The sequence below is a fragment of the Podarcis bocagei genome (assembly GCF_964188305.1).
Source record: "Podarcis bocagei genome assembly, chromosome: 1".
NCBI lineage: Eukaryota > Metazoa > Chordata > Lepidosauria > Squamata > Lacertidae > Podarcis > Podarcis bocagei.
The window spans coordinates 136,937,071-136,951,275 of NC_138125.1; the positions used below are offsets into that span (position 1 = coordinate 136,937,071).

The window sequence follows — 14,205 nt, forward strand, 5'->3', positions numbered from 1 at the left end:
AACCACTTTTTTCTTCAAAAGAGCCAATTCTGAATGGAAGGACCCAGAACTCAATGGGGACATGCTCTGCATGCAGAAACCTTCCTGTTCAAGCTCTGGTGTCTATAGGATTTTTACAGACATCAAATACTTAACAAATTAAGTCAAGGATACAAATAAACTATTTTAATGCTCAGGTCCTATTTTCAAATTCTCTTATTAATCACTCAATACTATTTTAAACTGTTCTGCCAAATGCAAAAGCTGAAAAGTTGAAAAATAAACCAAATTTAAAACACACATATATGCTTTTTTCCATGCCATAATTCTCCTTCAACTCAAGAGCACAGTTTCACACCCTATCCTGGGTGTGTGAGTTCTGGCTTACCTGTCGCCTCAACACTGGCTTTCTGACTACTGCTGGCCGAGTCCACTGCAGCACTCTCCCCTGTGTATTTGTTCTGTGCGTTAAAGCTACACAAAGGTATGTGGCGAATCACAGGTGGTAAAACTCCCCCGCTGACAATTTCCCCAACGGAAGCAGTTAGCTTCTGCCCAACAAACAGGGATTTCTTTGGCTTGGGCAAGCTTTCTGGTTCCAGAAAAGCAGACCGATTCAACTCCACGAAACTGTAAAATGAAATACAAAACACATGCCAAATGATCCCGAGGCCAAAGATTTCTACATGGAGGTTTGCAAATATATCTAGCATGCACAACTAGATCAGGGGTAGGGAACCTCTGCCCTGCAGAACAAACTCGGGAGGCTACTTTGGGAAAGCCAAGGCCTGCCTGCCCCCTTGCACGTGGCATAATGCATGACATCAGCTGTGAAGCAGGTAAGGGTGGGGCTTCAAAGGAACAAGTGGGCTTCTGGTTGCTCCTTTGTGCTGGAACAAGGCTTGCTCCCAAACGCCCACCAGCTGATGGGCTGGAGGATGGGCAGTCGGAGTGCCCCTGCCCAAGGAGGGGACAGCTTCTCTCTACCAGCATGCTTACCACCGCAGCAGCAGGGAAGAACAAAGAGGAGAAAGAATTATTTCTATTCCTTGCCCCCCTTCCCACTACTGCCACTGCTACAAGTGCAAGCAAGAGAAGAATGGTAAAACCCAGGCTCTCTTCTGTTGCTGAGCCTAGCAGCAGGGGCAGCAGGAAAGTGGGCAGACACAGAATTCTTCCATGCTCCAGGAGCTTCCCTGTGCCCCACTTTTGAAGCTCCACTGGATTCCCAAGCTGTCCTGTACTTTGCAAAGCTCCCCACCCCGGCCAGCACTGATCCTTTCAACCTCCAAATTGGGGCCTGAACAGATCAGCAGCAGGTGGTCTTTGCAAGCGCAAGGGATTTGGACAGGAGACTGGTCTGCAGAGCTAAAAAGTTTCCTTACCCCTGAACTAGATGGTCCATGGGCTTGACACAAGCTTCCTTATTTTTGAGCAAAGAGATGAAACCAGACGGTTCTGGATCTTAACTCCATTAAAGGAGAATGCCATTGTGATGCCCAGATTCCAGCCATTACTTACCACTGTTTTCTGGTTCAACTTCAGTCAAGATTAGAGTCAAAGGCCCAAGAACCCTCTAATACAACCCATAAAAGCAGTTACACTTGTAGGTTATTAGAGAGGTGTTTAACAATGGAAAAGGGAGAAGCTCTAAGTCAAGTTAGGACCACACTTTTAATGTAAAGATTTTATTCTTTCCACTTTGTGATATGTGTGGGACACAGGAGGTTAATGCAGGGAACTGACCCTTCTGAAGGAGATGCTGGCTTCAGTCACTAAAATCCATCTTTCTCTATTAAAGCCTTTGCACCACAGTTTTCATAAAAGCTCTTGGATAAACCAAGGCTCCTTGAACTCTATCTAACACTTACCCATCAGAAACACTCAAGCCATAGTAACTTATAAAATCAGTTGCCTCTTCAAAGTCTTTAAACAGCAGCATGCGGACCACATTATCGAGAGGAAAGATGGTGGACCTCTGAGTGCTCACAGTATAAGCAATATTGAGAGACCTTAAAGCATCTCTACGAATCTGAAAAATATTTTATAAGCTCCCATTAAAAATTAAAAAATTAATGAAGATACATAAAATGTTTTGCAATGACAAGGAAGAGAAGGTTACATTTATAGGTGCTTTTCTTTTCACTTTATATACCTTAACCAATTTTGTTTGAGGCTCCAACATACCAACTTTTCCCAAAATTGCAGCAGGTGATTCTTTCAACATGTTTTGAACCCCCAGGAGTACTAAACCTTGGAACACCATGGGAGGAATTCAGCATTGCACTAAAGCAATCATTCCATCAAACAAAGCATTTCGGCTCCCCAAAAGGAACAATCTCCCTCTCCCTGTCTTCAGGTACGGTTGCAAGGGTTCTCTTGACCCCCAAACCAATTTGGGGGCAGAGATGGGGGGGAACCCCACTGCACAAGATGTGACTCATTAGTTGAATCCTGCACAATGGTTTGTAAATATAAATACTGTACTTCAACAAACGTAAATGGGAAATTAGGCTTACAATGTAATTTATTTCTGGTTAGCAGTCAAGCCAAAAGAAAAAAAAAGGTACTGTATTTTTCACCCCATAGTACGCACCGCCCCATAGTACGCACCTAGGTTTTTTTGGGGGGGGAAATAAAGGGGGGGGGGAATTTCCCCCCCACGCACGGGGCTGGCGCGGGGGAAGCCCGAGCTTCCCCCGACCCCAGTCCCCAGAACAGCCTGCTATCCGCAAGCCTAGGGAGCCGCGCCGGTCTCCCCAGGCTTATGGAGAGCGGCGCGAAGCCCAGGAGCGCTCTTTAGCTCGCCCCAGGCTTCGGAGTGCAGGCAGCTCTGCGCAACCCTCCAGAGCCCGGCGCAAAGCCGCGCCGGGCTCCCGAAGGTTGCGCACAGCTGCGCGCTGCCAGGGAGTGCAGGCAGCTCTGCGCAACCCTCGGGAGCCCAGCACGGTTTCGCGCCGGGCTCCCGAGGGTTGCGCAGGGCTTCGTGAAGCCTGGAGAGCAAGAGGGGTCGGTGCGCACCGACCCCTCTCGCTTTCCAGGCTTCAGCGAAAGCCTGTATTCGCCCCATAGAACGCACACACATTTCCCCTTCATTTTTGAAGGGGAAAAAGTGCGCCCTATAGGGCGAAAAATACGGTAGATTCACCTTCCAGTAGAAGGCAGACGTAAGCCATTCCAATGGGAACAAGCTACATTTAATGAAAAATTAAAGAGAAAATAGGACAGGAAATATTTCAGTGGTGTCCCTATCAACACCAGAGCAAATTACTGTGGAAACCAAGGGAATACACTGCACCTCAGATAATGAATACAGGCCTGAAGAGGCTTTGCCTGCTGTCCTGGCAGAAAAAAAACCCCTCAAAGTAAATCAAACTTCCATTCTTGGCCAGCAGGGTAAGGGAACAAATTCACTGTTATCACCTGTTGCAGAATCTTCTGGCCAAAGGCCTCAACAACTCAAGACTGTCAGTTTTACAGCAAAGGGGCAGGCAAGGTGTCCTCAAGTGCTCAGTCATGGAAGTGGCCCCCTCTCACACACCCGGGGAAGCCTGGGTCTTGGAATTGTACCCCAAAGTGATACATTCTGTGACTTACAAGCCTAACACCATACTCTCTTGGGTATTTGCAATGTTAAAACAAAAACAAAAAACCACCAAACACCCACTGACAACATATTTTAGGATGATAAGAAATGCAAAATATGGGTTTTCCCTTCCTCAGTATTTTCTTAGTTAAATGCCATTCCTTACCTGGCTGAAGTAGCAGTGTAACAAGCATGCATTCAGGTAAGAAGCTGTTTGCACAAGTTTGAAAAACCTTACAAAGTTATTGCTGTTCAAAGCCGCAAAGGCTTGAACTGCAAATCTAACTTCAGTGGAGTTTCGGACATCTGGACGAAACTGTTGCACTTCTCTGTTGAGACAAAGAGGGACACGGTTTTCTTACTTTACTGCTAATGATGGAAGCTACCTCTGTTGAACACAAAAATGCAGAAAGTAAAAACACATAGGGCCTTAGGCTTAAAATCCATGAATAGTATCATGCATTTAAATTGAAGACCCCCTTGCTGCAGATGAAGTATTCAAACATTTATTTCAACATCTATGTATCTGAAAAAAACTACTTACTTATATTATTAATTTTAACTAATACTAGAGGTAGCCAAACCAATGCAGTCCATTTAATCAGAAGAATGAAGAGCTATCCTTGGTTGGGACAAGAGCACGCATAGGAATCAAGAGAATAATTGTGGCCAAGAGGGATTGAGGTGCAAGGGCTTCTCTCAGCCTTTTGGTCACATGGTTTAGCATTCTCTTTTTATTCTATATCCATCCAAGGAAGTGGGCTGAAACTGATGAAGGCATATATTTTAATGCATCTGTCAGTCTTTAAGGAAGTTCAGGAGTCAAAATACATTATGTTTTGTTCTGCTTTTTGTACGTCTTTGCAGAGCATATCCTTGCCAAAGTCTAGCTGCAGGTTTGTGAACATGGATCTGACTTTACTTCTAAATCTGATTTATTCGAATGAACTGAAAGCAAAATCCTTGATTCTTCCAAGAAGGAAGAATATCAGTGCCACTGTGTTTAGAGCACACCGAACAAGAGGCTCAAGATATGAGGATCAAGAACAGCTATTTAGAGAGAAGCCAAGCACAAAAACAGGTAAGCTGGAGGGGAGGAGGTTGTCCTTGTCTTTTTAAGCATTGAAAGAAACAATGCTGACAGAGATTTTTCTTCAAATGCATCATGAACCTGACCTGATCACTTATAAAGCTCTCTTTCTTTTTTGCCATTGCAGTTTTCAGGGATGGGGTGCTTGCCTAGGCAAAGGTTTTTCCTTTTGGGGGTGGGGAGCCTAACATGAGCGCTCCCAAGGGCATGAGGCACTCTGGCACAGTTCCCCAGACAGCTGTATACCTCAGGAAACATGGCAAATGAAAATCTTTCAGCCACTTGTAAATATGCAAGCAAATGCCCAATTCCTGAAAACTTCAATGGCACATGCAGCACACACAGCTAGACAATCAGGAGGTGGAAGAGGAATTGGCTGCTTTGGAAGGGGGTTACAGAAAGAGACAACAGGTAGTGTCTCAATCCACCCATGGCTCTGCTCTGATTGGCTTTTATTGTTGGTCAGTAGCCCTTTAGAGGAAAAGGGTTCCCCATTCCTGTCAGAGGCAGACCATAATTCATTGTTAACACTTGACTAGGAACAATATACTTGCATAGGACAAAAAGTAAAATAACTGGTGGATAGTTGGCTCTGGACAAATATTAGATTGGGTGGGCTTAGCTATTTTCCAACTTCAATTTTACAGCAATTATCACAGAATGATAGTCTTACACCTTAACAGTGAGTACTTCACGTTCCTTTGCATTTATATACAAATTCTACAAATAATGGCAAGGGAAGAGGTGAAATCAATCCTGTAACTATTTTAAGACTTACCTGAGAATATCCCCCTTGTTGAGATTCAGGAGAACATTATATCCTCTGAATTCTGCTTCACTCTTGCAGTAAATACCCTTGATTGCAAGGTCCTGATACATTTCCTTCAGGCTCTGGAGGCATTTAGTCATGTTCTCATTGTTGATTTTGGCATCAAAAGAAGACATCGGCTCTTCACATAAATGGTGGGAACAGTGGATATGAAAACGGGTACATTTCTCCATCAAGGAAACAGTTACAGGGCAGCAAAGATGTTGTTGGGTTATATCCTGGCAAAATGTAAGAGCACATGAACTCAGATATTCAATTCTACTTATATGCTTCATGTTGCACCTTTTAAAGACTGCCCAAGTCTCAAAGCCAAGACAATGCTTTGTCATATACAGCTATGTGTAGACATCCTGGCACAACTGCTATGATCCTAGACCAAAACTCTTGAGAGTTTATGAGGCTAGGTGGCATACCCTAGAGCAGTCTTTCTCAACCTTGGGTCCCTAGAAGCTATTGAACTATAGCTTCCATCATTCCTAGCCAGCATGGCCAGCGGTCAGAGAAGATGGGAGTTGTGGTTCAAGAAGTTATTATAGAGTTATTAAGAGGCCTGGTGCTGAAATGTCATTACCGGGGGCACAAGGCAAGCTTCTCTAGAGTGAGAGGAGGAAACGTTGTATTTCAGCCTCACTAAGTCCAAGAGGGAAATGGCAGAAATGCAGGAGGCTATTATTGTAAGTCCTCTAAGAATTTACATACTTTTGTGGCTTCATTTTGCTCCTACAGGTGTTTGTGCTGGTTCTATTTGTTTCATTCCATACCATACCATTTATGACATGGCCACAGAAGCATCTAAAACTCTAACGAACTTAAGTGCTACAAATTTAGTAACTAACTGTTGGAAACATGCCAAAGATACAAATACAGTGGTGCCTCGCAAGACGAAATTAATTCGTTCCGCAAGTCTCTTCGTCTTACGGTTTTTTCGTCTTGCGATGCACGGTTTCCCATAGGAATGCATTGAAAATCAATTAATGCGTTCCTAGGGAAACCGCCTTCAGACCAGGTCCGGGGACAGTCTGTCCCCGGACGTCTTCTGAAGGCTGGGGGGGGGGGGCAAGGGCTTTTCTTCCCACCTCCAGCATTTTAAAAAACCCTGGGACAGCGGAGGACTTCTCCGCTGTCCGGGGCGATCTTAAAATGCTGGCGGGCGGCATTTTAAAATCGCCCCGGACAGCGGAGGACTTCTCCGCTGTCCGGGGCGATTTAAAAGCCCCTGGGAAGGCAGGCAGGGGGGACAAATACTTTCGCCCCCTGCCCGCCTTCAGAAGGTGTTCCCGCCCCCCGCCCCGCTTCGGAACAGCGTTCCGAAGTGGGGCGGCTGGGGCAGGTCTTCCCGCCCCCCTCCCCGCTTCGGAACAGCGGGCTAAGCGGGACCTCCCGCCGGGCATGCGAGGCTTGCCGACATCTGCCTGAAGCAGGGGGCGGGCTCCGCAGCTCACCCCCTGCTTCGGGATGCAGGCTGCCCGCGCAAGGCTTGCCGGCATCTCCCCCAAGCAGGGGGCGGGCTCCGCAGCTCACCCCCTCCTTCGGGATGCAGGCTGCCACCCCAAGCCTTGCGCGCAAGGCTTGCCGGCATCTCCCCCAAGCAGGGGGCGGGCTCCGCAGCTCACCCCCTGCTTCGGGATGCAGGCTGCCGCCCCAAGCCTTGCGCGCAAGGCTTGCCGGCATCTCACCCAAGCAGGGGGCGGGCTCCGCAGCTCACCCCCTGCTTCGGGATGCAGGCTGCCGCCCCAAGCCTTGCGCACGAGGCTTGCCGACATCTGCCTGAAGCAGGGGGCGGGCTCCACAGCTCACCCCCTGCTTCGGGATGCAGGCTGCCGCCCCAAGCCTTGCGCGCGAGGCTTGCCGACATCTGCCTGAAGCAGGGGGCGGGCTCCGCAGCTCACCCCCTGCTTCGGGATGCAGGCTGCCGCCCCAAGCCTTGCGCGCGAGGCTTGCCGGCATCTGCCTGAAGCAGGGGGCGGGCTCCGCAGCTCACCCCCTGCTTCGGGATGCAGGCTGCCGCCCCAAGCCTTGCGCGCGAGGCTTGCCGGCATCTGCCTGAAGCAGGGGGCGGGCTCCGCAGCTCACCCCCTGCTTCGGGATGCAGGCTGCCGCCCCAAGCCTTGCGTGCGAGGCTTGCCGACATCTGCCTGAAGCAGGGGGCGGGCTCCGCAGCTCACCCCCTGCTTCGGTATGCAGGCTGCCGCCCCAAGCCTTGCGCGCAAGGCTTGCCGGCATCTCCCCCAAGCAGGGAGCGGGCTCCGCAGCTCACCCCCTGCTTCGGGATGCAGGCTGCCGCCCCAAGCCTTGCGCGCAAGGCTTGCCGGCATCTCCCCCAAGCAGGGGGCGGGCTCCGCAGCTCACCCCCTGCTTCGGGATGCAGGCTGCCGCCCCAAGCCTTGCGCGCAAGGCTTGCCGGCATCTCACCCAAGCAGGGGCCGATCTTAAAATGGGCCGACCCCCAGCATTTTAAAACCTTCCCGGGACACGGGGAGATTTTAAAATGCTGGGGGTCGACAGCGCTTCCTTCCCGACCCCCAGCATTTTAAAACCTTCCCGGGACACGGGGAGATTTTTAAATGCTGGGGGTCGGCAGCGCTTCGCTCCCGACCCCCAGCATTTTAAAACCTTCCCGGGACACGGGGAGATTTTTAAATGCTGGGGGTCGGCAGCGCTTCGCTCCCGACCCCCAGCATTTTAAAACCTTCCCGGGACACGGGGAGATTTCAAAATGCTGGGGGTCGGCAGCGAACGCTTCGCTCCCGCCCGCCAGCATTTTAAGATCGCCGGGGCAGGCGGGGGGAAGGCAGGCGGGGGGGGAGCAAAGACTTTTGCCCCCCACCGGCCTTCAGAAGAGGTCCTCTTCTGAAGGCCGGCTGTGGGCAAAAGTCTTTGCTCCCGACCGCCAGCATTTCCCTATGGGCTTTCGTCTTGCGATGCAAGCCCATAGGGAAATTCGTCTTGCGAAGCGCCTCCAAAACAGAAAACCCTTTCGTCTTGCGGGTTTTCCGTCTTGCGAGGCATTCGTCTTGCGGGGTACCACTGTATATTCTTTAAATAAACAAAGCTGCTTGCCTGGGATGTGCTAACTACACTGCTACCGTCATGAGATAAAAAAAAAGAAGCACAACGAATGATCTGAAGATCCTCTGCCTGCAATTCAATTCTGTGCATATGAAAGAGCAGCCCTTTAAACCCCGTACCCCCCTAGCCACCCAAGTCTTTCACCCTCCACCCAAAGTGAAATATGAAACAGCACCCCGTTGGCAACTTCAGGATTCCTTTTTCATTCACAGATGTCTAATCAATAATTTGGATGAGTCTAGCTTGCATCCTGTCAAATCTAAGGGCTTCACCCCAAAGTGGTTACCTTCCTTATTCCACGAGTTCTATCCCATACAAAATCGTACCACTCCCGGTAGTTTCCTTCTCCTTTATCCATAATTTGCGTCACTAAGTAGTCCATGGTCATACTCAACACCTCTGAAGGCCTCAGTTCATGTGGTAAAGGTTCCTCCTGGTCTGCTGAAGACCTGCTGTACTCCTTTATTGCTGCTGCATGGTCAACCTCAGAGAGAAAACAAAATAAATTCTTAAGGATGACAACAATAACAGCAGCAGCAGCAGCAGCAGCAGCAACACCTCTGCAGGCATGGTCCATGTGCCAGGCAAGATGAGACTGAAAAATATTTTTGCCATTGTTTAAATCTTTTTAACCAATCACTCTCAATCTTCACTAAGGAAGTTAAATGACTTCTGTCAATATTTCCAGATAACATGAAACCAAAGGTTTGTTAAACTTCACTATGGCTGGTTTGCACCACTTTACTTATATCCATCTGGGAATACATGCAGAAAGCACAGGATACAAGCCGCTGCTATGGGACTGATCAGGCCAATTTTCCCTCCCTCATTTTTCACCTCCAATCAACAATCCTTAGCTTCCATGCTCTTCTAGGCCTCAATCCAAGTTAGTGTAATTTACGAAGTTTTATTTCCGTAAGTATGGAACTATAATAAATAAGTGGCCAAGTTGTTCTCGGTATTGGCCTTGGTAGCAGTACCTTAATACAAAAGGTGTTTGTTCAATACTACCTTGTCAGTTCCTGGGACCACTTCAAAGATACTAAGCTGGTTCCTCGTCTCTCTCATATAACGCTCTTTTTCTGGACACATGTCTGGGCATGTGCCAACGAATGTTTTAGCTTTGCCAAGATCTATTTGTTTTACTCGAGCTTAAAAAGAAAGAAATCAAAGTTTCAATAGTCTGCCCCGGGGGGATCTTCTGCATTTATCATGAAAAAAGGTTAACTTGGTACAAATGATCATCTAACTGGGAAGGGGGGTGTCAGGGAACTGCCATCGGAAGGAAGGGAGGTGAAAGGGCTCACACAGGTTGGGAGAGACTCAGCAGCTGAAGAGGGAACCAGTAGGGGGAGAGGTGAGCTGAGGGAAAGTGAGCTGGAGGGATGGCTCAGAGACACTTCCAGCGAGGACAGTGGGGAGGTTTCAGGACCTCCTGTAGGGACACCCACTCCTCGCCGGAAACTGTCACGCAGAGAGTCCAGAAGACATGTTTCCGTTAAGGAGCTTTTATGTTGGAAGCAATTCCGAAAGCAACCACTGTCGGAATCTGCTAGCGACTGACGGAGCCATGTTTAAGGGGCTCCGTTACAGACAGAGGTTTGCAAACTTGACCAAACTCTGAGGGACTTGGATTTTACGCACAAGCAGCTCATCGTCCCATCACAGGGGGGAATCCTTTTTATAGAGTTTCTAAGAATGAACCAGCCTTTATAATGGCCAGGATCTAGCTATGTTTTCCTCTTTTAAAGTGACACTCCATTTACGTGCATAGGGAACCCTCTGGGAGACCCTTCTCTATGATAATGTTGTGGGATGGAAAACTTTCTCCCACCAACAGTTTTCCCATGGAAAATTTTCCATTTCAAAAAAACACATTCTTTTACCAAACAAATTAATAATATACTTGAGCAGAATACAGGTGATCTGCACAGCTTCAATACTGTAAGGAGCAAGCTTGTTTTCTCCTGCTCTGGTGGGTAGGGCTCGAACCAATGGCTTCAAGTTACAAGAAAGGAGATTCCAACTCAAAATCAGGAAAAACTTTCTGACAGTAAGAGCTGTTGAACATGGAACAGACTCCCTTGGTAGGCTGTGGACTCTCCTTCCTTGGAGGCTCTTAAGCAGAGGTTGGATGGTCATCTGTCACGGCTGCTTGAGCTGAGACTGTAGCCTTCTTCCAGTATTCCATTCGCCTGAGGTGGAGCAGATTTGTCACTCCTGACTGCACCCCCACCTACCAGGCATAACTCTTCCAGGCATAAGACTTCCAGGTCACCACAGACCAAGGAGGCCGACTCCCTTGATTGGGAGAAACTCCTTATGGGCATTTAGTTGTAAGCACAGAGAGCCTTCTCACCTTGTACATGCGGAGAATGGGGACATGGACGGACGGACACACACACACACACACACACACACACACCTTCCACATGCTGAAGGAATGTATGGAGAGAACATGAGGAAAGGGTTTATAGGAAATTGCTAAATATCTTTGGGCGTTCTAATTTAGGCTGCAATCCTAACCCCATTTACATGGGAGTAAGTTCCATTATATTCAATAGGGCATGTTTCTGAGTACGCATGGTTAGGATTGTGTTGTTACTATGTTAACAGTTTTCAGTATCTTCATTTTTTTGCCCCCCACCCCACCCTAAAGGAAATATTTTAGTTCCATACCTTCAGTCTTCGGGAAAAATTGATATTTATACACCATGTAAGACTAACATGGAGTACTTCTTTAATATTGTTAACTAATTAGACAGTTAAATTATATTAGTCAACTAACTGATTTGTCAATTAAATCCTAAATATGATCCCAGGAGATTTAGATTATGTGCAGGCTGAATCAATTCAATGTTTTCCCGTACTCCCCCATGACTGTTTTGTGGTGATATTTACACAGCTGTGTGATGCATTCACACCCACTCACATTGTGGATGTGAATCACCTGGACAGCCCTGTATGTATCCCAGACACTTTTTCAATCCAAATTCATAAACTCTTACCTTGCCGCATAATTTTATCTCTCTGGTCTAGAACACGATATTTGTCCTCAGAGGTCTCAGCCACTAGGCCCACAAGGCTGCTAAGAGAGGATGCCGAGGCTTCAAAAATCTCTGGACCATGGCCTTCAGAACCCGAGTCAAAAGCATAGGCTTCAAACTGCAGAGACTTTTTAAGGCCTTGCTTCTTAGCTGGAGAACTATAACCAAAAGGAGGACATTTTAAAACAAGTTCACATTCCTCAACTGAGTGGAAAGGAAGGAGCTAGGCAGGACTCAGGACGCACAGAAGTCTCCAGTTCCCCATAACAGCCTGACATGTTGAGCATGTAAACTGCACGGAACACAAGGGTATGGGGCATGGAACTGGATCTGGCTGGCAGACCAGATCTTCAGATCATAATCCTTTCACAGGCCACCTGTGATTGGGGGGGCAACACCACCCACCTGTCGCTTGACATTATGATGACATGAGGCACTTGACAACTGCCAAAGTTCAAAGGGGATTTGCTGTAAGCGACAGTTACAGCAACCTCCTTTGAAGGTGTGCTCCCAGCACCAGTCAGTTGACTGGTGCCTGGACCATGTCTTCCAAGAGGCTTGCTCTGTTTCCAGCCACTCTGAAAATGAGGTGATTTGAATGCAAGCCTTTTCCAAATGGAACAGGCAAGCTCAGTGCTGACAGGGGACTCCACTTGCAAAGAACAGGTCAGATGTGTGGCAGGTGGATGTGGTCTGTGGGGAACAGCCTCATGGGTCAACCTGGTACCCATGTTGACTGTCACATCCTTTGTTTTGTTATGTCCTTTGCTGATCTTTCTGCCTGCAGTGGACCACATCAAGTGCAATGACTTCAATGACACCATTCTAAAATCTACTCTACATGAATTGCCCTTATATTCAAACTGCCACTACATAACAGAACTAGATTTTCCTGTTTGAAACCTCTCTCTCTCTCTCTCTAAATCAGAGATGAAGAACCTGTGGCCCTCCCGATGCTGCGGACTCCCAACTCCCATTATCCCAGAACACTGGTCATTTCAGCTGGGGCTGATGGGAGTTGTAGTCCAACATCTGGAGGGCCGGCCAGATTCCCTATTTCTGATCTAACAATAACAGCACTTACGACAGATACATTACAGTACATTAATTTTTATAGAAAGACTCTACTGATGGACACATACCTTTTGTTTGACAAGTTTCCGCTACCAGTGGAACGGATTAAGGACTTGCTAAGTGGAGAATGCTGATGACTCAGTTGTTCACTGGCCTGCCTCCCTTCACTTTCGTCTGCCTTCTGCTCCTTAGAGGAATAGTCTTTCTTATTAGGACCTTTGCAAATTGAATGACATAGAAGACTAGAGATTAAACCAAGTGATCAAACATGGGACCTTTTATTCATATGCAACCAATGAACCAACTCTTACTAGAAATAATACTAATACTAATACTCTGCCTGCCTGGCTGGGTTTCCCCAGCCACTCTTGGCGGCTTCCAACAAAATATTAAAATACAATAGTCCTTCAGATATTAAAAGCTTCCCTAAACAGGGCTGCCTTCAGATGTCTTCTAAAAGTCTGGTAGTTGTTTGATCCTTTTGACATCTGGTGGGAGGCGTTCCACAGGGCGGGCGCCACTACCGAGAAGGCCCTCTGCCTGGTTCCCTGTAACTTCACTTCTCGCAGTAAGGGAACCGCCAGAAGGCCCTCGGGGGGTGTAGAAGCTCCTTCGGGTATACTGGGCCAAGGCCGTTTAAGGCTTTAAAGGTCAGCACCAACACTTTGAATTGTGCTCGGAAATGTACTGGAAGCCAATGTAGATCTTTCAAGACTGGTGTTATGTGGTCTCAGCAGCCGCTCCCAGTCACTAGTCTAGCTGCCGCATTCTGGATTAGTTGTAGTTTCTGGGTCACCTTCAAAGGTAGCCCCACATAGTGCGCATTGCAGTAGTTCAAGCGGGAGATAACTAGAGCATGCACCTCTGGCAAGACAGTCTGTGAGCAGATAGGGTCTCAGCCTGCCTACCAGATGGAGCTGGTAAACAGCTGCCCTGGACACAGAATTGACCTGCACCTCCATGGACAGCTGTGAGTCCAAAATGACTCCCAGGCTGCACACCTGGTCATTCAAGAGCACAGTTACCCCATTCAGGACCAGGGAGTCCTCTACACCTGCCCACCTCCTGTCCCCCCAAAACAGTACTTCTGTCTTGTCAGGATTCAGCCTCAATCTGTTAGCCGCCATCCATCCTCCAACCACCTCCACAGGACCTTCATCACCTTCACTGGTTCTGATTTGAAAGAGAGGTAGAGCTGGGTATCATCCACATACTGATGGACACCCAGCCCAAACCCTGATGATCCCTCCCAGTGGCTTCATGTAGATGTTGAAAATCATGGGGGAGAGGACGGATCCCTGAGGCACCCCACAAGCGAGAGCCCAGGGGTCTGAACACTCATCCCCCAACACCACTTTCTGAACACGGACCAGGAGGAAGGAGCGGAACCACTGTATGACCGTGCCTCCAGGTCCCAACTCCTCTAGACGGTCCAGAAGGATGTTATGGTAGATATCAAAAGCCGCTAACACAGCCCTATTGATTTTAATGGCACTGAAGTGCATTGTACCACTTTGCTTCTGAAGCATTT

General features: G+C 48.0%; 1 protein-coding gene across 2 annotated transcripts in view; it reads right to left on the minus strand.

Annotated features, from left to right (window-relative positions):
- MCM3AP (minichromosome maintenance complex component 3 associated protein) overlaps window positions 1-14,205 on the minus strand; it is a 48,736-nt gene that overhangs the window by 28,370 nt on the left and 6,161 nt on the right. For both annotated transcript variants that reach the window (XM_081192779.1, XM_081192780.1), the window contains 8 exons: window positions 12,743-12,890; window positions 11,562-11,758; window positions 9,565-9,704; window positions 8,840-9,037; window positions 5,434-5,702; window positions 3,732-3,894; window positions 1,851-2,011; window positions 368-609 (listed from right to left, as the gene is read on the minus strand). In XM_081192779.1, the coding sequence (XP_081048905.1) occupies window positions 368-609; window positions 1,851-2,011; window positions 3,732-3,894; window positions 5,434-5,702; window positions 8,840-9,037; window positions 9,565-9,704; window positions 11,562-11,758; window positions 12,743-12,890 (1,518 nt within the window). The remainder of the gene's footprint in view (window positions 1-367; window positions 610-1,850; window positions 2,012-3,731; window positions 3,895-5,433; window positions 5,703-8,839; window positions 9,038-9,564; window positions 9,705-11,561; window positions 11,759-12,742; window positions 12,891-14,205) is intronic.